We start from the raw sequence: 27,932 nt of genomic DNA on the forward strand, positions 1-27,932 counted from the left end.
GCCAAGCTGGGCGGAGCTAAGTCCCCGGTCCCCGCCCCCTCCCTAAGATCCACCCTATTGGCGTAGACAGTCAGAAGCTGAGTCCAATGAGAAGGAAGGGGCGGCCGCCATGGCCCTATCCGCTGAGGCAACACAAGAACGGACGCAACTAACTGGCGGACGCTACGGCTCGGTCTTTCCGGGTCTTTCCACGCCTAGCAGCTCCTCCTGCTGACCCTGGGCCCGAGGGAAAGCCGGAAAGGACCCTTTTGATCAAGTAAGTCTGCGCTATCAGGAGTGACAGTTGGGGTCGGTCCGGAGGCGGCTGCTGCGCGCCCCGCAAAGCTCGGGACCGGAGAGGGGATTGGGAGGAAGGCCTGAGAAGGGGGCGGGGAGGAGTCGAGCACGTGGATCGCCGGCCTGACCGTGGCGTGGGGTGGGGGCTGGGCCGGCGAGCTCCGGCTGTGTGCGATCTGCGAGCGCGTGGAGCCGGCTCTTCCTGTCGGCTCTTCCTGTCGGCTCTGCAGCCGTGGAGACGGGGGAGGGGGACCCCGAGTGTTGCCTCTCCGTGTCTGACCCAAAGGAACGTTTTTCTAAACCCTGATGTGAAGGTGCCACCCAACAGCTGCCAGTGGCTGGACTACGGGCCCTCGGGGGCGGTTTACCTGAAAGTTCAGGTTGTGGTTGACTTTTTTCACACGGGTCAGCCTCACAGGTAACGCGTACTGAGCGCTTACTGAGTGCGGGGCGCTGTTGACTGCTTTACGGGCATTAACCTCGCTCTCCGCACACCAGCCCTGGGAGTTAGGTTGGTAGTACCTTTGTCGGACGCTTAAGGAGCCCCGGTGAAGTGGTCACTTGCCCGAGGTAACTCACCAACTAGTAAGCGCTGGAATCGCGGCTTGAATCCAAGCTTTCCGAATTGTGACATTAGCGACAAAGCCACCCTTCCATGCTGGCACTCGCGATGTCTAGCAGGCCCCGTCGTCTCCCCAGTTGACCTCGGAAACCGTGACACCCCCTTTCCCTGGACGGGCGTGAGGTGGTCTGCAGAGCTGTCCTGTGACTCAGACAGCCAGTAGGAAAGAAGACTGAGGCGACAACTTCCTGGAGGAAACAGGCAACATTCCAAAGCCTCCAACTCTAGCTTTCAAGGGCAGTGGGAATTGTAGTTGAGGTGGTGTCCTGAGGGTCATAAGTCCTGAGGCCAGACCAGCAGGGGTGGAACTCCTTTTCCACCACTCTGTCCTTCTGGGCACGGTCGCGGCCTCCGTTTGTGAGGCAGAGTTTACAGTGCCGGCTGGGGTGGGCACGGCGGGCTCCCCGTAGAGGCCATTTCGTGTTCAGCTTTACAAACCGGTGGCGTTTGAGTTTTCCACGCCGCAGTCCGCTGGTGTCTGCAACCCTAACTCACCTGTCCCTGGATACTTAGGATGCTTCTCACATAAATAGCACTGCTGTAGTAAAATACAATTCACAACCCATAAAATTCGCCGTTTTACGGGGTACGGTTGGGCGGGTTTTGTAGTATGTTGGCAGGGTCGTGCGACCGTCATCGCTGTCTTATTCCAGAACATTTTCGTCTCTGCGAAAAGAAACCCTGTGGCCCCAGCACGGCCCAGGCAGCTCTGAGCAGTGGAGTTGGGCTCCCGCCGAGGGCCCCGGCCATGTGCTCTGTGGGACGTTGAGGGCCGGCTGCGACGTGGGGGTGAGTGGAGCCTGACCCGACGTTGAATGCCCCACCAAGTTCCGGGCCCACCTCGGGCCGAGGCCAAGGGAGGCCGCCTGCCACGCCACCAGCCTGAGGCCGCGGGGTCGGGCCTGTGTGGCCCGGAATGGCAGCTGGGGGGCGGGGCAGGAAGCGCCACTGGAATGGGGGCCGCTCGAACCGGGAGCATTTTGTAGCGCGGAAAACTACCAGACTGGGAGGCAAGGCCGACCTTCCGGTGAGTGACAGCCTCGAGTAGGCGTCACAGAGACCCCACATTTGAAGCCAGGCTGGAAACATCGCTCAGGAGTTTGCAGAACTTCAGGGTAACGGACACGCCGCAGTTGAGAGACGTGCAGCCAAAGCAACCGTTGTAAAAACGAAACAAGATGACCCCACGGCAACATCAGCAACAAGGAATGGAGAAGCTAAACAGCTCTCTGAAGTAAAAAGGGCAAATCAGCACGCCCATCTGCTGGACGCGCATTTCAGGGCGAAGCCAGTTACAGAGAGCCACGGTGGATGCCATGCAAACAGCTCTCATCTGGAGCAAACTTGGCAGTTTTGAAAAGCAGAAAGCAAGTGATATAAAGATTATGTTTTCAGAATTTAGCACTATTGAAATGCTTTTCCACGCAAAGCTTTAGAGGTATACATTGCCTCCTACCAACATATACAAAAGATTGATGAACAGATAGCTAGGTTTTCAGAAGCTCTAGGTGTCTGCCAAATTATCCATCTCATTTAGATACTGTAAGAGCAAATTCACAGTTGCCTTTTCAGAGCTTTCTGTCAGCTAAGTGTCTATCTGGAACAGGAAAGGTGTCCACCTTTCTAAGAGAGGATCAACAAGCAGAAGATGAATTAGATGTAACAGATGAAAATTTTCCTAAGTTTTGACTTCCATTTTCATCTTAATATGACTCAGAATTCAGAATTGCTGAATTGTAGAACTTTATATTGGCTTGCTATGTTAAACCTCAATGGAATGCTTCTGAAAATAGGGCAAAAAAAAAAAAATTAAAGGATATTTATGCTGACCCAAAATGAAGGTTTTAAAAAATATTACAAATCCAGTCATTTCAGCCTCTTAGTGGTAATGTGATCTTTTTGTATACTTCGTCCCCCACCTTTTTTTTTTTAAGATTATGAATTTCTCAGTATTTCATATTAATGCTCTATACCTGGCTGGGAGTCCTATATAGTAAGTCAATAACAAAAACCAAAAGATCTACCAGTTCCACTTTGCTTTTAAGTTGCCTCCAGAAAAAGTTTCTGTGTATAGTCATTCTGCTTAAGTATAAATTCTATTCCATGAATCTTTAAGTAAAAAGACAAGTTTTTTTTACTGAAACATGAAGCTTCATCATTTGATCTGTAAACTTACCTTTTAACAAGTGTATAGTCAAACAATAAAGGAAATGTGACGTGAATATCTCAGTGTTTTACAAATGGGCAAAGCATAAATTTTAAAGTCACATTCAACCTGATTCTAGTTTTAAAACAAATAAAACTACTATCATACTAAAATATTATGTATGGTACTACAGCTTTTGGAAACTAGGAATTCGGTAGAATGATGCTTAGGGAAACGTAAACAAGAACACATGGAACATCATAAATCATTTAAAATTGTGTAAAAATTTTCCAAGCTACCAACTACATAATAAAAGTCACTCTTATTCCTGAAAACATAAAACAGTTTAATCAGAGCCTTTATCAACTCATTTGGGATAACGGAAAAAAGCATATTCAAAATAGAAAAATAGACTTTCAAAAAGCTTAAAAAAAAAAAAAGAAGTGAACCTTTGTACCAATTAGTCACTTCCCACTCTCTACCTCCTCTTTTTTTTTTTTTTTTTTTTTTTATGTATCTACATTCTTTTCTTCCTCTATCCCTTAGAAACCACTTCTCTCACACTCTCTCTAGGTTTGCCTGTTCTGGAGATTTCATATACGTTAAATCATACAGTATGTGGCCTTTTGTGTCCCACTTCTTTCACTTAGTATAGTGTTTTCAAGGTTCATCCACATTGTAGTATGTGTCAGTACTACATTCTTTTTATGGCTGAATAATATTCTGTTGTATCAATGTGCCACATTTTGTTTATCAGTTCATTGGTTGATGGAGATATGGATTGTTTACACTTTGGGGCAATTATGAATAATACTGCTGTGAACGATACTGTCCAAATTTTTGTATGGTTATATGTTTTCGTTTCTGCTGGGTTTTGCTAAGTCATACGGTAACTCTATAGTGAACCTTGTAAGGAGCTGCCAAGCTGTTTTCCAAAGTGGCTGCAGCATTTTACATTCCCACCAGCAGTGTATGAGAGTTCAAATTTCTCTGCATCCTCACCAGTACTTGTTATCTGTTTTATAGACATCCTGGTAGATAAGTAGTGGTATCTCATTGTGGTTTTGATTTGCATCTACCTAATGACTAACGATATTAAGCATCTTTTCATGTTCTGTAGCGATTTGTGTATCTCTGAAGAAATGTCTTCAAATTTTTTCCTTATTTTTTAATTGAGTTATTTTTCTTGTTGAATTGTTTATATATTCTGGATACTAGATCCTTATCAAATACAGGATTGAAAAATATTTTATCCCATTCTGTGAGTTGTCTTCACTTCCTTGATAGTATTCTTTTCACGAAAGTTTTTAATTTTGAAGTCTAATTAGTTAATCTATTTTTTCTTGTGCTTTGGGTATCATATTTAAGAAACCATTGCTTAATCCAAGTTTGTGGTGATTTACACCTTTTTCTTCTAAAAGTTTAATAGTCTTAGAACTTAGATCCATTTGAGTTAATTTTTATATGTGATGTGAAGTAGGGATCCAGATTCATTCTTCTGCAGGTGAATATCCAGTTGTCCCAGCAGTTGAAAAGACTCTTCTTTCCTCCACTGAAAGGTTTTGGCACCTTTGTCAAAATCAGTTGGCATATAAATACGTGGGTTTATTCCTGGACCCTCTATTCTACTCCATTGATCTATGTTTTTTTGCCAGTACCACATTGTCTTGATTACTGCAGCATTGAAATTGGGAAATGTGAGTCCTCCAATTTCGCTTTTTCTTCAAGACTGTTTTAACTATTCTGCTTCCCTTGCATTTCCCTATGAATTTCAAGATCAGTTCGTCGTTTTGCCAAAGATAGAATTTTGATAGCGATTGCGTTAAAACTATACCAGTTTGGAGACCATCTTATTTCTTCCAGTCCATGATATGGATGTCTTCCCATTTACTTAGATCCTCTTTAATCTCTTTCAACAGTGTCTTACAGTTTTCAGTGTACAAGTTATGCACTTATTTGTTAAGTTTATTCCTAGTACTTTATTCTGTTTGATGCTGTTGTAAATGTATTTGTTTTAATTTCATTTTCAGATTGTTCTTTGCTAGTATATAGAAATACTACTGATTTTTATATATTACTCTTGTAAACTGAAACCTTGCCGAATTCATGTATTAGTGCCAATAGTTTTGGTGGGTGGTCTTTTTTTTTTTTTTTTTTTTTTTTTTTTTGGTCTAGTAGGATTTCCTATATATAACATCATGTCATCTGCAAATAGAAAAAATTTTACTTCTTTTCCTGTTTGGGTGCCATTTATTGCTTTTTCTTGCCTAGTTGCCCCCGGCTAGAACTTCCAGTACGGTGGGGTTTTTTTGGTGGGGAGGAATTTGGCTTATTTTTTTAATGGAGGTTCTAGGGATTGAACCCAGGACCTCCTGCATGCTGAGCAGTCACTGCCACTGAGTTCTACCCTCCCCCTCCTCCAGTACAGTGTTGAAGTGGTGAGAACAGACATCCTTGTCTTGTTCTTGATCTTAGGAGGAAAGCTTGCAGTCTTTCACCATTAAATATAATGTTAGCTGTGGGTTTTTATAGATGCCCTTTATCAAGTTGAGGAAGTTACCTTCTGTGCCTAGTTTCAATCAGGAAAGGTACTGGATTTTGTCCAATGCTTTTTCTGTGTCTATTGAGGTACTCGTGTAAAGGGTTTTTTTTCTCATATACTCTATTAATACGTTTTGTGTTGATTGCTTTTCGTATGTTGAATCATACATTTATATTCCTGGGATAAATCCTACTTGGTCATGGTGTATAATCCTGTTTATATGCTTCTGGATTTGGTCTGCTAGCATTTGGTTGAGGATTTGTGTGTCTGTGTTCATAAGGTAGATCTATAATTTTCTAGTCTTGTGATTACCTTTGTCTGGTTTTGGCAACAGTAATACTAGCTTCATAAAGTGAACTGAAAAATTGCAGTAAATACCTTACATATAATTTTTATAATCTTTTGTATTATTTTCTTAGAATCACTTCTCAGAAAAAGGCAAGTATAAGTTACTTGATAAGTATTGCTCATTTTTCAAAAAGTTAAATCATGTTTATTTGTTTGAGATTAACATTGTCTTTCTAGAATAGTGATCTCTTAGAAATTATTCTTCTTTACTCCTTTAAGTACTTGAAAGACTGAAAGACTCTCTAAGAGGCAAAGCCAAGCTCAGCCTTCCACATCTTTTTTAATGTCTGTGCCTGGCAGAGTATCTACGAAGGTACTGGGATTCAGCATTTCACCTGGCAAATTGTTGAGCACTTCCTAACTAGAACAGGGTTTCTTAACCTCAGGACTATTTGGGGCTTGATAGTTTGTTGTAAGGGGCCGTCCGTGTTGTAGGATGGTTAGCAGCATCTCTGGCTTCCACCCACTAGATGCTAGCAGCAGCCCACCCCTCCCCCCCAGGTTGTGACAAACAAAAGTGTCCCCAGACATTGCCAAGTGTTCCCTGGTGGGTGAAATTGTCCTTGGTTAAGAAACACTGATCTAGAAACTGATTGTACTGATTTCATATTACTGTCCAATAAAATTGTCTCTAATTTTGAATTTTAATCCCCGCTATATATTTGGTTTGGAGCCACATTTGTCTCAGTCTGTCACCACGTACTGATGACTCTATCTTTAGCCTCATTTTCCCTCTTGGTTCCCAGACGCTTATTTACAAACATCTCGAGACTGATTTATTCAAAATGAGACTCACTCTCATCTTTTCCCAAACTGCTTTTCCTCATTTATTCTTGCTCTCCCAGGTCTGGACACTACCAATTATTCACGTATCGGTTATCAGCTCCCCTCTCTCCACCTCTCCTGTGAAATTCACCTTCTAAATCTTTCTAAATTCAGGGTTCTGTTTCCCAAGTATCACTTCTGTGTTAGTGGGTTCCTCTAACCTGAGTTGCCGCAGCAGTCTTTAACTTCCAACTTATTCCCTCCACTGCTGCCTTTAAAGTGCCCTTTCTAAAACGCAGGTCTAATCATGCTAATCACCCAGCACCCAGAGACCTTGGCATCTGATCCTCCCTGCTTCTCTAGCCTCATCCCTTAGCCCTTTTTACTTAAGGTTCTAGCCATACCAAACTGCTTGCAGGCCCCTCAGCGCACTGCCTTGCCTGACACTCGTTCTTCAGGCTGTGGTTAAAACTCTTGTCTCCCCTCAGTCCCTTTCACTCAGACCAGTCACTCCTTTCTCTCCTACTGCACCTGCAGAGATCTGGGTCTTCATCCTTAAGATGCACTACAGGAATTGGTTCATGCATTCACGTGCCCTGCTAAACAACGAGTGCCTTGAGAATGGGAACCACAGTTTCTTTATCTCTGCCTGCTCCCCAGTGCCTAGCCCAGTGCCTGACATAGAGTGGGCACTTTGTAAATATATGTTGGATAACAAACGAAAATGCCCAGAGCAGAAGGAAGCTACCTGGGATTTCAAGGAGTTGTTTGTTCGGTTTGTTTTGGCTCAGTGAATAGTTACTAAGAACCAACTAGGTCCTGGGTGCTAGGAATAGAAAAAAAGAACAAGGGCAGGATCTTTGCCTTAAAGCATTCACATCATGTCTAATACAAGGTAGGAGTACAAACAGAAATTCAGTACAGGGTGATAAGTGTAAGCATAATCCATTAAAGTTCACATTGAGAATGAACTATGTTTGCATTTGGGGAAGACTCATTCCCCACCCCTCAAATAGGCTTATTAAAAGTATAAAAAGATACCGTTTCATCCTACTCTTAACCCTTTCTGTATTTGGTCAACTTCTATTTATTGTGACTTTTTTAAGTGGCTTTGACTTTGTATTTCTTATTAAAATAGTTAATGTCAGCCTCCCTTATTCTGTTGCAGTGTCTGAGCCTGTGCTGTGTGAGTTGATGGTTTAAAAACATTGTCTTTGACCAAAATCACTCACCATTTATTTCAGTATTTACTGTGTCTTTCTGATCGTGCAGTGCCCAACTGTTGAGAATAGTGATGCAGGTGGACCAGTGGCCCTGCGTCCTGATGGGTGACCTAAAGTCTTTGATTCACCGTTACCTGTGTTCTTCAGTATATTCATGTATTATTTCATAACTAAGCAAATTGGAGTCATGTACAGGATGTACAATCTAAAGAAATTTTTATCTCTGAATAGAGTTGGTAATAATAATCTTATGTCAACATGGCTTATTTCTCTTACCAGTTTTCTTAACACTGAGCATACATATTTCCCTTCCTATACACAGTGCCTTTTAGTTTGTAACTTAACTAGTTAATAAATGCAACTTTATTCTTTGGCTGAGGCATAAGATAATTAATCTAAAGGTAGACCTTTGCCTGTGGTGTCCAGGAGCCATTAAAGGGATTGTTGAGGAAAATGAATAAAATTATTATACTTTTGGATGGGAGTGGGGCAGTGGGAGAATTTCAGAGAAGGGAATTACAGATAGGTAAAAGCAGACTGAGCACAAGGGAGAGATCATGAACTCACTTTTAAACATGTTGAGGCTGCTAGGTCTATGGCAGTAGACAGAAGGCAGCCTTTTAATTAGAACTTGATGCTCAAGAGGGATGCTAGGATTAGCGATGAAGCTGTATTGACAAGTAAGGTGGTATTAAGTATGAAAACAGGAGGATCTGGAACAGAACAGTGGAAAACACACATGGAGTGGGTACCCAAAAGAAACTAGAAAAGGATGAACTTGACAGGTAAGAGGAGAACCAAGAGGAAGATTCCAGAAGCTAAAGGAAGAGTGATGCTTCATGGTGTCACACGTTGCAGGAATAAGGGCTAAAAAGAGACTGCTAACTTTGGCAAGGAGGCCATCATTAGTTAATACCTCAGCAAGAGCATTTTAGCAGAAAGATGAGGATAGAGGAGGTCTGACTGCAGTGGGTTGAAGAATGATTGGAGAACAAAGTGGAATGTATACCTGTAGACCGTGCTTTCCGAACATTTCTATTCCTTTTGGGTTAGAGGTAGAGCACATACAAATGAAAAACATGAGCAGTTTTATATAAGCTGAGATAAGGAGAGGGGAAGATTGATTAAACATATATGGGAACAGATGTCTGCAGCGTTTGAGAAGAAAATGAGATAAACAGCCAGGTGGGAAGGGTTTGCCTGGAAATGGTACAGGGACACCTGTTTCTCCAAAACAAGAGAGAAGATGATAAAAAGTAGTAAAGGCAGACGTTTGAGGAGTGGATGGGAAAGAAATTGGGCTATTCCTGCTGGTAACATATCTCTTCTCTGTGAGGTGGGGAGCTATGCTATCTATTAAGGGTGACTGGCAGGAAGTAGGAAGGGATTTTAGGAGAGTGGTAAAACCCTGGACTGTCAGGAGTGAATCAGACTAGGAGTAAATAAAATCAGGTTAATTTATAATGTCCCAGCAGAGAATGAAAGTGAGACATTTATGATGACTCCAAGTCAGCATGGCTATATAACTTGCTCTAGTAGTGCTTACTAATTCTGGCACGGGACTAGAGAGTGGTTGGTTAAATTAATCCAAGTTGTGGAGTGGCCCAGTGGGGGAGGCAGAATGACTCTGAAGCAAGCAGATCGAGTACTACATTACAGAATTCATGCAATGTTTGGTTAAGTACTATACTCACTAAATTACTCTTCCTTTGTATTGAATTAGCCCCAGCTCACAATCATAAGTTGACATGAAAGTTGTTGGATAAATACAGAATTCTGGAATGCAGATCCAGACTTCTAATGCTCTGTTTCATGCTAACAGGCATTCCCCACTCAAAAGTAGAAGTTGAGAAATAAAGGCAAATAGATTTTCCAATCTATCGTTTGGTTGCACTCAGCCTTAAAAATTTGTTTCTAATTTTGTTATGGCATTTGAATATGTTTTTAAAGTGTATTCAGTAAGATATCACAATGTCTCCGGTGGAAAAGATCAGCAGGCATTAGGAAAGCTTGAAACTCCCAGCAACTGGTTCATGTACTACAGTTCAGTCTTTTTAAGAATTCCTAATATGATTCCCAGTGTTAAAACGTGTGATGATTTGCTGATTTAAGTGAAAAGCACATTGAGAAGTAATATGCAGGCCTTGCTTAATTTGTTCAGTTTGCCTTGGTCAGTATTGAAACTGAGTAGGAGAAAGTGTTCACTGTTAACTATTCTCTGTGAATAGGGATGTGTGTGAATTGAAAGAAAAATTATTATATGCTCTGGTGTTATCTGAAAAGAAGTCTCGCCTAAGAGGGTTCTCATGCCAGGCTCAAACTGTCATTGTGAAGTAAACTGTAAGAGTCTGTCAGCGCCTCCACAGTGACCCAGGGAATGGAGGTTGGCAGGTTGGTGGGCCAGGCATCAGCTGTGAGGTGAGAGGACTTCAGCCAGAAAAGTGGCTACAGACACGTTGGATTCTATCCATGTGTCTGCCTGGTGGCGGTCCTTTTATAGGTGAGGCTTGGTGACGACTTTGATGATAACCCAAGTTGGGCCAATCCTTTTGCCTACTTCTGAGCATGAGGGAAGCAAACAGAAGAGAAAAGTGTGCATACATGCGTTTGTAAGTAATTTTCTTTTTTTCTCTTTCAGGAGCTGGAATGCATAAAAGCAGCTGGCAGAATAGAAGACATGGGAGAAGGAGCCACCCGCAGAACCCCTGGTTCAGACAGCATGGTTCTAATGAGAGGCAAGTGCTGCCGTCCAGTGTCTTTCTAGCGTTGCCAGCACCCTCACACGCACATGACTCACTGGGGGTCTCAGCAAAATGCAGGGTCTGAGGGGCCCAGCCGGAGTCTGCACTTCTGACAGGCTCCCAGGGGGATGTCTCTGCTGCAGATCGGCCTGTCTGCCACGCTGGGATAGTGAGGAGCTGACCACACTTGTCTTGCTTTTCAGAGTGACCATGACTTCTGACCAGAGCCTTGGCCACAGGCTTAGAAGTAAACATTATCTGATACAACTGAAGAGCTGCTTCTCCATTTTGTAGACTTGCTCTATCTTCTTTTTTTTTCAGCCTGTGAAAATAGCTTTCCGGCAACCTAACTTCATTAATTCAGCCTAAATCCTAAGTAAGGCTATATATAGTATATATGATAATATAAATAATATTGTATTTAGTAAACGCAGGAAGTTATAAATAATACAATGAACACCAACACTGTACCTTCCACCTAGCTTAAAAAAATAAAACTTAGTGTATATTTAATTGAAGTCCCCATAATAAATATTTTCCACACTCTACTTATTTCTCTGCATGAATTAAATACAGTCTAGTCTTAGAACAAGATACACCCCCTCCCTTCCCCTCCCCAAGAGAAAACACCTCTTCACAGTTCAAGGCTGCTGACATGACCTCTGGCCATAGGAAGTCTTTGCACGGCCCCCTCCTCGCCAAAGGAGACCCGTATGCCAATTTCAAAACTTCCACGCTCCAGATCTCCTTTTAAAATGGACAGATTCCAGTTATAGGAGCAGAATATGTCAAATGCCAGGATGTTTCTCTAGAACAGATGAACCTAAACAGTGATGATAGAAAGCATCTGAATGTGGAAGGAACAAGGACCTTGGAGTTAGGAGGTCTGGGTTTGACACTCTGCTCTTTCCTGTGTGAAACTGGGCAAGCTACTTAGTGACTTGGAGTCCCTCTTCCTGTACAGTACTTCTCTTGTGAGGTTCACAATAATGTATGTAAAGCCACTGTCAGGCTGCTTGGCTCTGAATCGGCCCTCTGTACCTGGTGGGCTTCATTAGATGCAGCAGAAAATATTACTCTGAACCAAAGTCCCAAACTTGACCCATATTTAAAAAGAGCAAGTCAGCACCCAATATTTGTATGTTTTGTAAGGAGAAACATAGATACTTTTTGGGCTCCAGGCCTTCCCACAAGAGTACAAAGTGTAGCAAAATGTGATCTGTGCAAGAAGAGAGTCTTGACTCAGCTTGGCAGAGTTGCGTGGAAACACAGTGGACAGCCACCTTCTGGGCTCCATGTGGAAAGAATGGAGCAGCAGTCCTTGGACTAGAAACGTAGACATTTGTCATGACACTTAATCCTTCCTCCTCTTGCTGCTGATCACAGACAGGCTGCCTCAGGAAGCTCTGGGCCAAAGAAGGAAAATAAATAATTCCCCTGAAACTGCATAGTTAGTATTAATAGACAAAAGAGAAAGTTCTTTCATTCCTTCATCCTGGTTTTGCAATTTGTATTCTTTTTGGTATTGTGGGGCAGGGGAAGTTCTTGATTGTAGCAGGATTCTAAAATTAGGTCTTTTGTTTTATCATTATATCCTTTAGTCTAAAATTGCCACAGAAGTGGCTTATAGTTTTGCAAAGTGAGTGTTTAAACCATGGCTCTATCCCAGTATTACTGAGCAAATCACCTCTGTGCCCTGAACCCCAGTTTCTCCATCTGTAGGGTTGGGTAGCCAAGTAAAGTTTAAATTCTCCATACTGCTCAGTCCAATAAAGAATGAAATTCACCTGGCCTTGTAACTGTTATTGAGCTGACAAATAAGCCCAGCTGGTGAAATTCTTATTGGCCAAGATCTCTGTTCTCATTTTCATCTGGAAAATTCCAAAAGACCTCACAAAATGCTCAAATGAGCAGATACAGAAAGAAAATTACTATTACATGCATTCACTTAAGGATGAGAAACCAAAACTTAGATATATTTGCATTAGGCAAACTGCTTCCAAGGAAAAGAGGGGTCACTGCTCCCCAAGTAATTGGGGATCAGAGGGTCAGAGGTGAAGGCTGTGGAACTGTAGGACCCCACAGTCAGAGAATTACTGGGACTCAAGCCCTTGGCTACAAGTTACCGTGACTGTGTGTCAACAGGCATAATGCGGGGGCACAGCAAAGCCCACGGCATTCCAGCCACTGTGATGACGAGGCCCCCTCCACCTCATCCGGCACAGCTGGCAGTTCTTCTGTGCCAGGTAAGGCAACCTGCTGGACAGATCTCCTTCCGCCCTGCCAGTGGGGAAAGATAAAAAAAATCCTTGTCCTGCCTCCTCATCTGGTTACGTCTGTTCTGGCTGCTTTTCTCCTCAGCCTTGTGTGTGTGTGTCTTCACTTACATGTGGGTATACTTCATGTGTGTCACCAGCCCGTTCCTGGCTCAGAGGAAATTCTGGGAGCAAACTGAAACACTAAAGGGAGGAGCTGGCTGTCTAGAATGATGATTCTGAGGCAAACAGCTCCCCCAGTGCTGACTTGGGCCCAGGATGGCGCTAGCCCACCTCCTGCCCTCAGAAAAGTCCAGCAGCTGTGAGGGCTGGTGGACAGGCCCCTGGGCTCCTTACTGCATGGCTCAGTGCATGGTGTTTTAAGTTGGATTTTATTTCTTTTCACTAAAGATCTACCAGGTTATTACTATGATCCTGAAAAGAAGCGCTATTTCCGCTTGCTCCCTGGACATAACAACTGCAACCCCCTCACGAAGGAGAGCATCCGGCAGAAGGAAATGGAGAGCAAGAGGCTGCAGCTGCTAGAGCAAGAGGACAAGCAGGGAAAGGTGGGCTCCACGCTCCCGCCAGCTATCCTGTCCCCTCCTCTCCTGCCAGCCTCCGCCCACTGCCGCAGGGAAGTGCCAATTAAACGCCCCTGTAACACAGCGCAGCGCACTTTAGGGAGGGTTGCAACGAATTTTCCCTGACAGGAACCTGATGAAGAGAGTAAGAACAGGCAAGAAATCTCCTCCCACCGCCACCCTGCTTTTCTTATTTGCTAGGCCTCATCAGTAATTCTAACATCTCCTTCCCCAGGAGACTCACAGGTAGCAGTATGATAGAGCTTCGGTAACTGTGTATTTTAAATAGAAAATCAGGGTGTGTGGTTTAGATATGAGGATTTCTGGTATCCCTTCTGGGGGTGGATGCCAGGGTATTTTGATGATTATGGGACAATAGAATGGACAATCTAGGCCCCACAGTCACCATAGGTCGAATGGAAAACACAGTGCAGACCTGAGTGTCCAGTGCCATCGCTGCACTCAGTAGTAGCTCAGTGGCCTCATTTCCCCAGGTATACATTGATGGGGGCTTGGAGGGGTGCCGAGCAGACTTCCCAGCTCACACATGCTTTATCGTAATGGGGTTTTCCTCTTTCCAGGGAGAGGAGGGCCGACTACACACTGACTGAGAACTATCACAAAGTAACTCTCCCTTGGATGTGTTGTAGCAAAGGAGACCATCAGATTTTTATGCATGTGATTTCTGCCAGCGTAGTACCTATTTCTTCGTTGCATCCTATGAAACTAAAAACAGTCTCCATTATCCTGTAACATAAAACCTCATCGAATCTTTCTTTTTTTTTTTAATTTAGAAAATAGCCAGGTTGGGATTTAATGCATCTTCCTTACTACAAAAAAGCAAGCTGGGTTTTCTCAACGTCACCAGCTATTGCCGGTAAGACAGTGCCTCCTTGTTATGTTTTCTTCATGAATGCTTTTTTCCTATTTCTTATTTTTGGGGTCCAAGAATCCAGTCAGAATAGAGCACGTAGCTACTCTGTGAGGAGTCTTCACAATTGAGTCTCCAGCTCACAGCCTACCTTCTATTGCTGAAGTCAGCCCTGAGAGAGTCATTCTTCCTTGGGGGGAGGGGGGCCCCTCCTGCTGGTCTCCAGGGAGAGCGGAGAGGGGCTCTAGGCAGCGAAACTGGGCAGAAGTTTCTCAAGATGTTTCCTCTGTGTTACTTGTAAATCATTTTTAGTTTAGTAGAAGGTTCTTTAACTTCATCTCATCAGACTTCTGCCTCCTTTTCCCTTTCTAATGAGTTGTCACCAAAAATGGAACATTAAATGGATGTGTACTAAATTTTATCTAAATACTTGTGATGTCTGATACAGTTCTAACTAAAACCCTGTGAGATAGGTTGACACTTCCCCCAGGTTCCAGCTGAAGAGACTGAGACTCAAAGTGGAATGATTTGCCAAAGGTAAAACTAGAAAGGGTGGGATCTGTCCTGATTCCTAGGCCTGAGCTTCTGACCCCTGCACTCTGCTGCCTCCCACTGTGCCTGGGCCAGTGAGGAAACAACACTGTGTGGGTGGCTTACAGGAGGCGGCCCCCTTCAGGGAAGGCCAGTCCTGCAGGCAGTGTCCACCAGGGCAGGTAGAGGCGTGTCCCTCCTTCTGAGAGGGAGATGGGTTAAAGGTCTAGTTAGAGAGATCTGTTCTCCACCCTAAAATCTGCTCGGTCCTCGGAGAGGGAGAGGAGCGCTTAGATGGGTGGCTGTGTGCCTGGCTTCTCATTAACTGTGTGCTCTTCAGCAGGTTGTCCATTTCTCAGGCACATTCTCTTTGTCTCAAAAGAAAGAGTTGTGTAGGTGATCCAAAACAAATCCCTCTAGTTCTGACTTTCTTTGACCCTGTGAATGGGCCACCCATTTCTTTGCTTTAGTTTTCCTAAGAATTCTAAAATTGAGATTCTTTGGGGCCTTGCTCAACTCCATTTCTGAGATTTAATATGGAGAGGAGAGGGCTGACCAGGGGAGATGGTCTTCAGGGGACAGGGCAGAACCCCAGCATCTTCTTTATGGATATCTCCGTATGGCATCCATACCCGCCCTGCCCCCTCTTTCTCCTCTGCAGTTTAGCCCATGAGCTGCGAGTGAGCTGTATGCAGAGGAAAAAGGTCCAAATTCAGAGCTCGGATCCCTCCGCTTTGGCAAGTGACCGATTTAACATGATACTGGTGAGTGGGAGGGAGCTCTCTGTGGTGCCAGGAGCATGGTTGCCATCCCCCAGACAGTTCATGGCTTAGCATTGAAGCCAGTTGCCATGAAAGCAGGTGGCATCTTCTTAGTCTTATGGTTTTAATAAGCGCCTATCAGGTACCCACTGGCAGGTGCCAAGCTGGCAAGATAGGCTGTGATTGACCATCATTACCCTCATTACAACTCTGTCACTTGACATTAGAGCCAGGGCCCACCACACACTGACTGAAAATGATCACAGAGTAACTTTCCCTTGGATGTGTTGTGTACACAATTGAAAATGTACACAGTGGAGCAGGGGCTTCTAATCCTCTCTGTACTAGGCAGGATGGTGGCCAGACCTGAAGCCCCAGTGTCCTTCAGTGGCAACAGCGTATTAGTCCCTTGCTTGCTGTCACTGACTTCAGTAGCAGGGGCCTGCAGGCTGTGTCCCTGGGCCTACACAACCAGCATACCTCCATTACATCATCTGCAAGAAGCAGAAAGTCTTCTCTGCTTGTGGTTATACCTGGGCTGGAAGCCAGGGCCAACTACTTGAGCTTACGGGCCAGAGAAATGTTGGCAGAGGACCAGAAGGTTCACTGCAAACAGGAGCCACACCTCTCTACTAGACTGGCAACTTGAGGCCACAGGAGAGCGTAGCCTGCCCTGCAAGCCCTGGCCTTCCTGGAGGCCAAGGGATAGCCAAGGAGAGTGAGAGAAGGATACGAAATAGAGAGCCTCAGCCTGGTGGCTTGCTGACAGGACTGGAGGCCAAGGCTACAGAACTGACCCTTGAGGTCCTGCCCCAGGAGACTTCAACAGCAGAGCCCTCCCACGTTAAGGGAGGTTGGAATCCGGGACTCACATACTCCCCTGTGTTTGGGGTACAGTTTGACCTCAGTCAGTAGAATACTTTCTTGCAGTGGGTTCCCCTCAGGAGCTCTTTCCCGGGGTTCTTCAGTAAGCCGGGTGGGGACAGTGGAGGTCACTGTGCACCTGCTACCTAGCGTAGCCTGGGTGCGTGGTCTTCATGCTTTGTTTCACACAAACTGTGTGCTGGCTCTTGGAAGACCTTCCTCTCAGGCAGAGTCACGATGACTGACTGGCTGGTATGACCAGAGGGGTGAAAAGTGCTGTTTGCCACCCAGGGATCAATTTTTTTGGATCTGACTCTACCACTGGTAATGATTCTTCAGGAGCATAATTGTCCTTCCCAAGTGAACTTGCAAAGTGAGTGCATTTTCACCAGCATCCAAACCCATGTATGTGTGTATATTTTATATTTATGAATTTATACAAAGCACATAAATATGTAGAGGTTTTGCTTTGAAATAATTATTAACCATAGTTTTTAATGAAAAAAGAAAATTAAAAAAAAATAACCCAGATCCCAATGCAGTCTTTTCTTTTGTAATTTTTTTTCACTGCAATGCCCTTTTTTTTTTCTTTAATTTGGTGGTAATCACAGGTCCTGTATAATAGGAATACAATTTTGTCTCCTCTTTTTAGCCCCTTGGCAATTATAACTAGCATTTTCCACATTACTGTGTGACTTTCATGATGGCTACATGCTCTGTCACCAAGTGGTTCATCTGAGCAGTTCCTTTGGATGGACATAAGGACTCTTCCAAACCCAGTTCTGAGTCGGGTCACTGTGCAGACCTCAGACTCCTGGCCATGCCCCCTCACTGCCATTTCTATGCCTGAATTGTGAGACCAGGCACCTGTTAGCTTTGCCCAGTGGTGGCTACACCAAGTAGGGGCAAGTGAGATCATTCCACGCTCCCTTATGGACGGGAGCTCTCAAGCGGTGAAAATTCACAAAGCATGGGGGCTGGGGAGATGGGCTTAGGCAACCCACCTGGCTCAGCCTGGGAGGTACACCTCCAGTCCACGTCTCCTCTCCAGGCGGATACCAATAGTGACCGGCTCTTCACGGTAAATGATGTCAAAGTCGGGGGCTCCAAGTACGGCATCATCAACCTGCGCGGCCTCAAGACCCCTGCACTCCGGGTGCATATGCATGAAAACCTCTACTTCACCAACCGGAAGGTACCCAGTGTGCTGTCTAGGGGGCAGTCTTTACACTGCAGTGGGCTGATGGCTGTATCTGTAAGAAGCTGTGACTTTCTGTTCTTTGGGACATGAGCCACAAGACGGCTACATGTTGAAAATGGTTTCTGGGTGAAGTGAGATCCAGTACGCCTTCAGAGTTAGGTTTGTCCCTGCCATTGCCCAGAATTCATCCCTGCCCCGGAGAGTGTACCAGATGTCTCATTGTGAGGCCCATGCTGAGTAGGAAGAACTGAGGCCTGGGGGCTACTTCCTCCTGTTCCCTCTCTAGGCTCTACATGATAGGGTAGGGAGCTTCCCCGTTCTCAGGATGCTTGTTCCAGCCCCCTTTCAAGGAGTGAGAAAAGAAGAAAGAAGTCACATACCTGTATTCCACAAGAAAGTATTTGTCTGTTTCTCTCCATGAGTTGGCAGTCAAACCAATTTTTGCATCTTGCTATGTGCTTCCTCACCAGGTGAATGCTGTGTGCTGGGCCTCACTGAATCATTTGGATTCCCACATTCTGTATCTTTTGGCAGGTAAAGGGGTTTGGTGGGTAGGCCATGCCCTGATATGGACCTAGGCATCTGTGGGGTTTGTGAGATGGTGTCTTAGTCTCTAGAAGTCTGGGCCATTCTGCACATACACCTCACCCTGTAGGAAAGAGCGGTGCACCTGGATAGAAAATAAGGCTTCGCATGAAGCACAGAGAAGTAGTTGAGGTCCTAGGATGATGTCACTATGTGCCAGACACTTCTGAAACTTGAGTCAGTGCTTTAGCAGAGGAACAAAGCAGAAGGGAACAGTAAAGTCTTGGAAAGGAACCCCAGATCCTCCTGAGGCCAAGGAGGAGCCCAGAGCTGCAGTGGTCCTGGGGCAAGGGAGGCTGAGGGCAGGCACCAGAGGAGGAGGCTCCTTTGACATTGGACTGGGGCTGTGGGCTCTGGCCCTAGGTCACCAGCCGGAGATGGCTTCTTTAGAGCACTCTTCATTCTAGTCTGTGCCTTCCCTTCCCAGAGAGCCATCAAGGATTTGGAGGAACATAGTATATACTGTGTAGTGTCAGGGGAGCTGGGTCCTTCCTTGCAATCCCTGGGGGCTCCTGCTGATGCACAGGACAGCTGTCCATCATGTCCTTCATGGAGTGAAGTTGTTTGACCCAAAGCCACACATTACTGAGTCTTACAGTTCATTTCCATAATAAATGAGTTCTTAGAACTATGTGACCACTTGTTATACCGAACACCAACTTCACGAGTTGTCATGAGGTTAACTAGTTAACATCCATGAATTCACTTAACACAGTGCGTGGCCATGTCATGGTTCCTCAACAAATGACGCCTGAATTGGAACCTGGTTTTTTCAGGGGTTTTTTTAACAGTTTGTTCCACAGCACTCTATTTTGAAAGGTTTTAAAGCCTAAAGCACATTAGAGATCTGATTATAAATTTTATGTAAGACAAACAGAGAACTTGTGTGTTCTGTAAATTGAAAGTTTTATGTGGCTTTCATTTCGTCGGGTTCTGGGGAGTGATGGGACCATGTGTTATTGTGATGATCTTACCAGAGGGCAGAAGAGATCAGGCCTTAAAAGAGAGAAAACAACCTTCTCTCATTTCTGATCTTCAAATGATACGGCACTGTCTCCACACTTTTCTCGGTGGGCTAAAGAGAGGACAAAAATCCACACACAGGCGTACCTCAGAGATATTGTGGATTCGGTTCCAGACCACTGCAGTAAAGCGAATACCACAATAAAACAAGTCACACAAGTTTTTTGGTTTCCCAGCCTGTATAAAAGTGATGTTTACACTACTGTAGTCTTTTAAGAGCGTGATAGATGCTCATCATCTGAGCCTTTAACAAGTCATAATCTTTTTGAATCAAAGATCACTGATCACAGACCACCAATAACAAATATAACAACAATGAAAAGTTTGAAATACTGTGAGAATTGCCAAAATGTGACACAGACACAAAATGAACAGATGCCATTGGGAAAATAGTGCCAGTGGACTTGCCCTAACACCTGGTCACCACACACCTCCTGTTTGTTCAAAACAAAGCACACACTGTCTGCAAAGCGCAGTGAAACAAGGTATGCCTGTAATTGGGTTTAGAGAGTGTGGTCTCTTGCAGTTTGATCAGTGGCTTGCCCTCTGGTGGTCATTTCAGGTAATCTTCAGGCTTTTGTGCACCTGCTGCTTCTGCTGAAGGTCGTGGAAGTTTCTCCCTTTACAAAACCTGATTCAGACCTGTGCTCACTCTGCGCTTTTCCCCAAAGAGTGGTGGGAAATTAGACTGCATTTTTTCTGCACTTACCAGGTTATGCATTGACCTGTGGCCTATGAAAGGATTAAATCTATGATACTGGCCCTGTAAGAACCGTACAGGGTTTGAGTGTAACCTGGCTTTCAGCCATAGTCACTAAAAGTGCACCTGGGTAAGGACTTTCTCCCCACATCTTTGCCCTTAAAACCCAGAAGGAAAAGAGATTTATTTCAGAAAGAATTGAGCTGCCCGATATGGCGTTCTCATTTATAATTTCAGCAGCCACTGTCCTGGACATCCTTAACATGGGGCTGACTACCCAGTGCAACATGATAAGCCCACGTCATACATTTGGACTGTCAAGACTGGTGCCTCATTATGTGGCAGAGATGTAGATTTTTCAGTGAGGTGTGCGTGAGTGTTCGTTCCACCAATGTCTGTTGAGCATATTCAGTCCCTGTGCAAGGTGCTGGACCTGGGCAGCTGAACAGGTGGTCAGTCTATGCAGTGATGTCTGTGGGGCAGTTGAATACAATAGGGTGCAGAGATGGGGGCAGCCTTTCTGGAGGTGGTTCCCACGTGGGAAGGAGAGGACAGAGCTCCAGTCAGAAGGAAGAGTGAGGAGAGAGCTTGGCACCTTTGCAGCAGCAAGTGGTTTGGTATCCATGATGTCTCTGGCTAGGTAGGGCCTTGCAAGTCCAGATCTTCAGGCTGTGGGGTGCCCCTGGAGGACTGTGGTCGAGGAGCCATTTCTTACATAGCAGTGTGGGTGATGGGCTGGTGAGGGTGAGACCTCGGACAGAAGGCCGCTGTGAGAGTAAGAGGGCAGTGGAGAGGGGGAGAACTGATGGGGGCAGCGGGGGAGGAGAGGCATGAATCCAGGAGGCTTAGGATCAAGGCCAGGGAATCTTGGTGATAGGAGAAGGTCCAAGGCTGGAACACCAAGAGGAGTGTGTAGTTAGAAACTGCTGCTCGGCACAGGGCAGGACTGAAAAGTATTCATCAGATTTAGAAATTAGGAGCTCGTTGGAGACTTTGGGTAGAATGTTCCAGGTGAGGGTCAGACCTGGATTTCAGTGGGTTGAGTCAAAGAAAGGCAAGGAAGTGGGGATAAACGTAGGTTCCTGTTGAGAGAAGTTTGGCTCTGAAGGGAAACGAACCAAATCAGTCAGAAGAGAGACAGTCCAATAGAAAAACAGACAAAGGGAATAAAGAGGCAGTTCAAAGAAAGGGAAACCCAAATTATTGTAATCAGAGGTAGTCAGGGAAATGCAAATTAAAATGAGATATTTTATGCCCATTCAGATGAGCACAGATTTTTAAAGTCTGATAGTGCCAAATTTGGCAAATGTGGAGAATGGGGGAAGCTGCCGGTGGGAGTAAATGAGACAGCCACTGTAGGTTGCAGGTGAATGTACCCTCCCGCCCCACAGTTCCACTCCAGGTACAGACACTGGAGCCATGTTTCCAAACTTGAGTCATAACCTATCAGATGACCATGAAATCAGTTTATTGAGCAGCTTTTTGTTTTAATGAAGTAGACTAGAAAATATCAGTTTCGTATTTAGTAACATTAAATATTTTATGAAACTTTAAAATGCCTGTGTGTATATAGCACGTTGTAGTGTAAAGTGAAATTCTTACCATGGATGTAAGAAACTGCTTTAGAGAAGCCTCCCACACATGCGAGTGGGAGACAGGATAGGAAGAGAGGCTCATTCCAGCCACGGACCGGAGGAGAAAAAAGGGCCAAAACAACCTCAGTGCCCATCAGCAGGAGATGGGATAAATAAATTGGGGTGTATTCATACACGAGGATGCTCTGTGGTGATGACAGATGAGCTGGAGCTGCAGACAAACACAGATGACTAGGAGGCAATGCAGGCTGAACAGTTATAGGAGATTCTGTGTGCTGTGATTTATGTATATTTTAAAGCCAGGTAGTTCATTATATTGCTCATGGACAAATATCATATCGGGGAAATATTATGGTCTAGACCTCAGACCAGTTTTAGAATAGATTCTTTCTGGGTAGGGGAAGTTAAAGGGAGGCTTTTAACTGTGACCTTTTTTCCTTTAAAAAAATATGAAACGTGTTAAATATGAATGATGGGTATTATTAAGAATTTTTGAAGGCTACTAATGCCTATTCTCCTCCCAGAGGAGACCTTGTACTTGACTGTCCTTAACAGCTTTTCCAGGCTGTGCCTCATGGGAATTGCAGAGACTCCAGGCTGCGCCACCCTGCTTCCAGCGTCACTGTTTGTCAGCAGTCATCCAGGTACAGGGGGTCCTTTTCCTTTGGATAAGGAGGTGCTCTGAGGAATGTCTCTGTCCTCTGCCTCCCAGGAGCTGCAGCCAACAACGGCATAAGCTCCATGGTGATGGCTTGGACAGCAGGGCTGGGAACCACAGGCTGGGTGAGCCAGGTCAGAGCTCGCAGGATAGGGACAGTCTGCAGAAGCAACTGGGAGGATTCCTTAAACTGCCCCAGGATTTGTACATGTGCATCTTCACTTAGCACCTCCCTTTGGTTCATTTCAGTAGCCAGACAGTTAAAAGTGTGTGTAACCAGTACAAGAGATCAAAATACTTACTTGGGCCACCTGTGCAGATCATCCAGAGAACATCTGTTAAGCTCCTACCATGTGGCAGATACTTCCGTTCTGTCTGGCTGAAGACAGTTCAACTGCCTGGCAGCATTCTGGATATTAAGTTTTCGGTCTTTCAGAGAATTAGGATCAATTGGATGAGGGTCAGTCCTGTAAGAGTGCTGGCATGAATCCCAGCTCTGCCCCTTCCCAGCTTGAACAGATTGCCTGGCCTCTGTAAAGGAAAGATAATACCTACCCCCTCGGGGTACATGGAGTGACTTAATGCACACTTAGCCGGGTGCCTAGCATTTCATCATACAGCAAGCTTATGAGGCGGGAGTATGTGTTATCACCATTTTGCAGGTGAGGAAACTGAAACAAAAGTGTTCAGAATTTGCCTTACAAAACTGAGAGATGGTGTTAGAAGTCAGAATAGTGGTTCTCTTTAAGGGACAAGTGCGTGGGGAGGTAGTAATTGGGAGGGGACACAAGGGGTCTATTTCTTAACCTGGGTGGTGGTTACATGGCTGTACTTACTTAGAGATGACTCATTAAACTCATACTATGATTTGTACCCTTTATATATGTTTTATTAGTTTAAAAAAAAAGTTTTAAAAAAAGTTTGCTTGAGTTCACACAGCTTTGAGTGTGATCTGGAATTGAAACCCTCTTATCTGTGACACCACACTGCCTCCCTGGTGGCTGTTGGTATTTCTAGCACTGCTGCTGGGAAGGCAGGAAAGGTCCATATGTTCTCTCAGAGTAACCACTTTTGAGCTAGGCACCCTTAGCCGAGTGCCCCTTTTTTTGCTACCATAAAACCCAGGATGGAGCCAAGATATAGGCCCTCTGAGCAGCTATTTCTGGAGGCTTCCCACGCCTGGTGGTCACTGGCCCGGCAGCATGGAGGGTAGATGTCCATCCCTGGAAGGCAGCCAGGTTTTACGCTCCTGTTCCCTCAGCAGGAGGAGACCGGCCTGGCATGCTCTGCAGTTTCCGGATCCCTGGGGCCTGGTCCTGTGCATGGTCTCTGAACATCCAGGCAAATAACTGCTTTAGTACAGGTGAGCCACAGCTGACGCCCCACGTGCCCAGGGAGAAGGATTTCACAGACCTTAAACCCCTGCCCACAGTCGTTCCCCGCAGACTGCGAGTAACGCTGTCTCCCCACCCATCTCCGTGTCTGTCAGGTTTGTCTCGGCGAGTCCTGGTGACCAGTGTGGTGACGGGGCACCGGCAGTCCTTCGGGACCAGCAGCGATGTCTTGGCCCAGCAGTTTGCGCTCATGGTTGGTTGGATTGGAAGGGCGTGCATAATACACAGTTTCCCGAGAGTGGACATTTTGCTGGATTGAGATGGGATTCCCTGTGTGGCATCTAGTGGTCCTCCCTCTTTTACAGGGAAAAAGAGGGCAGCAGAAGGACTGATGGGTTACTTGGTGAATAAGTCTGTGCTGAGTGAAATTTGGCTGATCCAGAAATGCCTGGCTCAGCTGGCTTTAAACAACTTCCTGTTTAAATAAATTGTTAGCAGTTCTTGAGTACTTAGATTAGCCAGCAGCACAAGTCCTTTTTTTAATGTGTAAATCAAGTACCAATTCATAACACTTAATAGTTTTATATGCAACTGTCAGATACACCTTTTATATGTTAAACAATCAAGATTCTTCTTATTGCTACATTTCAAAGACTTGACCTGTAGAAATGCCACCTTTCTTTAAAAGTGTGGAAGGAGATGTGTCTGCTTTGGACAATAAGCAGAGGTCATTATCCAGGGTTCCTCAGTCATCTTCCCACTCTCTTTGGGACCCAGTGTCTTTATCTGGATCTTTCTCTCTCCCCTTCCCCACTTCTCACTAAAGACCTGGGAGGAGGCAGGGTGCCATCACTTCACAGGGAGGGGGTCAGGGTGAGACCTTAGGTCCCAGTTGCAGCCATTGGGGAGGACACTGGAGAGACATGAAGCATCCAGTTCTTTGACCTTTCTAAGGACCCTTCCAACTCCACTGAGGCTCAAACCCTAAGGAACCTGTCTGCGCCTGTACTTCTTACCAGGGGCTGGGATAGGGGAGGGGAGGCAGGGGTCGTTATTCCAGAGGTCTCAACGCTCCCAGCCTTGGTAGGGAGGTACTGAGAAGCCCCTCTTTCCACAGGCTCCCTTGCTGTTTAATGGCTGTCGTTCCGGGGAGATCTTTGCTATTGATCTGCGTTGTCGAAATCAGGGCAAGGGCTGGCAGGCCACCCGTCTGTTCCACGACTCAGCAGTTACCTCTGTACAAATCCTCCAAGAAGAGCAATGTGTCATGGCATCCGACATGGCTGGAACGGTAGGGGTGCCACTGACTTTTTCAGGCTGCTGGAGCTGGTGGCCCAGAGCTCTGCCAGGTGGAAGGGCTCTGCCGAAGAGACCTTCATGCCAGACAGCAGCCGGGAAAAGGCAGTTGGAGACCAGGCGAGTTGTGGGCTGTGCGGGGCTTTGCTGCCCACTGGAAGCCCTGTCCGGTCTAAATAGACGTGAAGCTGGTTCCGGTGCTTTTAATGGAAGCAAAGGCTTAGGAGTTTGAGACTTAGATTTTTCTGACTTGAAGAGTTCTTTGGAGACCCCATCACCCTCTCTAGCTTCCGTGCCTGGGGTTCACCAGCGTACCTGCTAGACCCTCCCTAACAGCCCCTTATGCTTCTTCCCACAGATCAAGCTGTGGGACCTGAGGACCACTAAGTGCATAAGGCAGTATGAAGGGCACGTGAATGAGTATGCCCACCTGCCCCTGCACGTGCATGAAGAAGAAGGAATCGTGGTGGCAGGTACCTGGGGATGAGGAGATCGGTTTCATCAAACACTGTCCCTTAGGTCCCCAGCAACTTAAGTAGACGAGGGAGAAATGACTCCAAAACAAAACCGAATAAAGGAATTTTGGACTCCTGGGGTCAGGGAGATGACAGGATGTAGAATTGGACATTAGTAAACAAGAGTTTAAAGTGCAATAGAACACAGTGACTGAAGAGACCTGGGTGAGGGGTATAAGTCTGTTCACCAGGTGAGCATTCAGTGCGACCCTCATCCCATCATGCAGCTGTCCCGTCGAAGACGTTGGGCTCCCTGTCCTTTTTGCTCTTACATCCACCAGCAGATGCCAAGAAAAGAGATTGAGGTCCTTGAAAGGAATTGATGGCTGGGTCCCTTTAACAGCACTACTGTGAACACATGATTTGCAGAATGGAAGCAGAGCTTCCTAGCACCAAAACCCCTTGAAAGTAATTACAAGTTGATCATAGATTATACTGCTTCTGGGCTATGGAATATTCTGTTAGCATGAAAATTGGACAGTTTCACAGATGAAATAGTAGGCCCTACTATTAAGGGATATGTTCTCAGTCTTCACAGATCCTCAAATTTGCTAATATTCCTACAGGAAGTACCTGTTTGCTGTGAGTTTTTTTGTGTGGCTAAGAAGCATGATTTTGTTAGAACTTTCTTAGGCATTATTTATTACTCTCACCACCAACAGTCTGTTTTCCCCAAGTTTTCATCTCAGAAGAGTTTTTATGTTCTGGATAGTAGAAAATATCCTTGTTGAGAGGCAGATGTGTGTAGTAGGCAGGCTGCAATAATCTTCGAACTGCACAACCTGAACTGACCCATAGCTGGTCGTAGAGTCATTCAGGTGGTCAAAAGCACACACTGAAATCCATGACATCTAAGGTCTGCCCTCCTCCCTGAAGATCTCCAGTAGCACATGTTGTCTGGGCTGCCGTAACCAATGGTGTCAGGTGTCAGATTCCTCACAACAGTGACGAGGACTATCCGGTCTTGTGTACTGAACCTTATTAAACTAGGAAGCGCTCTGGGGAGGGTTGTCACCTAGTTTGTCCCCAGGATATAATGAAATTAAGAGATCTTCCTGGTTACCATTTCATGAAAAAGAAATCAGTTGCATGTCATCTAGACCATGTGGGTTGGGCTCCCTCTTCAGTAGCCCTTGACACCAAGAGAAGCAGGATGCCCACCTGTTAGCCATGGTGCCCCATGAGCCACCCAGTGCCTCTTGTCACTTAGAGTGCCTGCAGTTAGCTGTGGTTTTAGAGACCCAGGGCGACCTGTAACTTTAATTTTCAAAAAGTACATCTTATCAGTAGAAATAATTTGTTTGGAGTTTGTTTTGGCTCACGTGGACTCATCTTTAGCCCTTAGGAATCATGGGAGAAAACCAGGTCCACAAATTGTCCTCTGCATTCTCTCACTAACCTGCCACCTGCCTTCCCTCTTTCTCAGTGGGCCAGGACTGCTACACGAGAATCTGGAGCCTCCACGATGCCCAGCTGCTCAGAACCATACCCTCCCCTCACCCCACCTCCAAGGCCGACATTCCCAGCGTGGCCTTCTCTTCTCGGCTTGGGGGCTTCCAGGGAGCGCCGGGGTTGCTCATGGCCGTCCGGCAGGACCTTTACTGCTTCTCCTACAGCTAATTCTGAGGGTGCAGCCTGGAGGGAGGTGGATGTGACTCAAGGGAGTGAAGAGTAGCCATGTTTTTGCCACAACTGCTGTTTGCAATGAGGTTATTTTGTTTTAAATGGATGCTCCATGTATGCATATCCCATCCATCCGTCCAGCTGTGGGGGAACGGGTGCTATGTTTTATGTGGAGACACTTCAGTAAAGTTATTTCAGTTAAGTTGTGGGCTCAGAAGGCTTTAAAGTCCTTTTCATAAAAGGTACCTATTTCCTTTTCTTGTTGAATTCCTTAGAATACCCCCTCCCGCTTTTTTTTTTTTTTTAACAAAAAGTACTTTTCTAAGGGCTTAAGATTGACAATAATTAAAGCTTCTTCTTTCACCAAAAGCCCTTTCAAGAAACCTAATGATGAGGCCAGGCAAGACTGTCGGAGCCGGTGCCTGGGTCCCAGAAATATGCATGTGTACTTAGAGTCAGCTGGAGAGCAGGGGAAGTCATTTCTCTGAGAATCTAGAGAAAGATTTAAGGTTAGAGTTGGAAATCATGAAAGCAGCCTTTTCAAACTCACTCTATATTAGTATCAGATGTCTGGGATTCTCCTTTATTACCATTCATAGGCATTGGAAAGAAAGATGGTTCTTTTTAGATGTTAGAGGTTTTAAACAGGCCTTACCATGCCTTCGTTGAGGCACCTTCCAGAATGTTAGGTACAGCAGCTCCTGTTTCTATCATGGTGACTTCAGTGTCAGGTTCAGGGGGCCCCATCTCAAAAAAAAAAAAAAAAACTGGCTTTTGACTTTTTGTCATCTAGGAGAAGCAGTTTGTGAGATGTTTATACAAAGTGTTAAAGAGCCAGTGTTTCTACCAAACAATAAACTAGAAAGAACCAGG

General features: G+C 45.4%; 1 protein-coding gene across 5 annotated transcripts; it reads left to right on the forward strand.

Moving 5' to 3' along the window:
• Positions 1–105: 105 nt before the first annotated feature.
• On the forward strand, positions 106–27,932 carry DCAF4 (DDB1 and CUL4 associated factor 4). Of its 5 annotated transcripts, none has more exons than XR_004320817.1 (14): positions 106–256; positions 10,561–10,657; positions 12,809–12,909; positions 13,330–13,487; positions 14,297–14,379; positions 15,566–15,668; positions 17,581–17,724; positions 18,201–18,264; positions 22,158–22,277; positions 23,553–23,654; positions 23,781–23,878; positions 24,743–25,041; positions 25,280–25,394; positions 26,863–26,998. XR_004320817.1 is itself a non-coding variant. In XM_032482308.1 (14 exons), the coding sequence occupies exons 2-14, from the start codon at positions 10,569–10,571 to the stop codon at positions 27,054–27,056; spliced, it is 1,545 nt and encodes a 514-aa protein (XP_032338199.1). In that variant the 5' UTR covers positions 106–256; positions 10,561–10,568; the 3' UTR covers positions 27,057–27,932. The 5 variants fall into 5 exon arrangements, 4 of the variants coding, with proteins under 4 accessions (XP_032338199.1, XP_032338200.1, XP_032338201.1 ...); XM_032482308.1 differs by having other exon boundaries at positions 24,743–24,916; positions 26,863–27,932; XM_032482309.1 differs by having other exon boundaries at positions 23,556–23,654; positions 24,743–24,916; positions 26,863–27,932.

This window comes from Camelus ferus, chromosome 6, assembly GCF_009834535.1.
Source record: "Camelus ferus isolate YT-003-E chromosome 6, BCGSAC_Cfer_1.0, whole genome shotgun sequence".
NCBI classification, from domain to species: Eukaryota; Metazoa; Chordata; class Mammalia; order Artiodactyla; family Camelidae; genus Camelus; species Camelus ferus.

What these genes read in the sequence shown, in the direction of transcription:
- DCAF4 (XM_032482308.1), top strand. Translation starts at nt 10,569, where the DNA reads ATGCATAAAAGCAGCTGGCAGAATAGAAGACATGGGAGAAGGAGCCAC. An exon ending in TGGCAGTTCTTCTGTGCCAG is followed by an intron (nt 12,910 to 13,329) that starts GTAAGGCAACCT and finishes TTTTCACTAAAG; the next exon opens with ATCTACCAGGTTATTACTAT. An exon ending in AACGTCACCAGCTATTGCCG is followed by an intron (nt 14,380 to 15,565) that starts GTAAGACAGTGC and finishes TCTCCTCTGCAG; the next exon opens with TTTAGCCCATGAGCTGCGAG.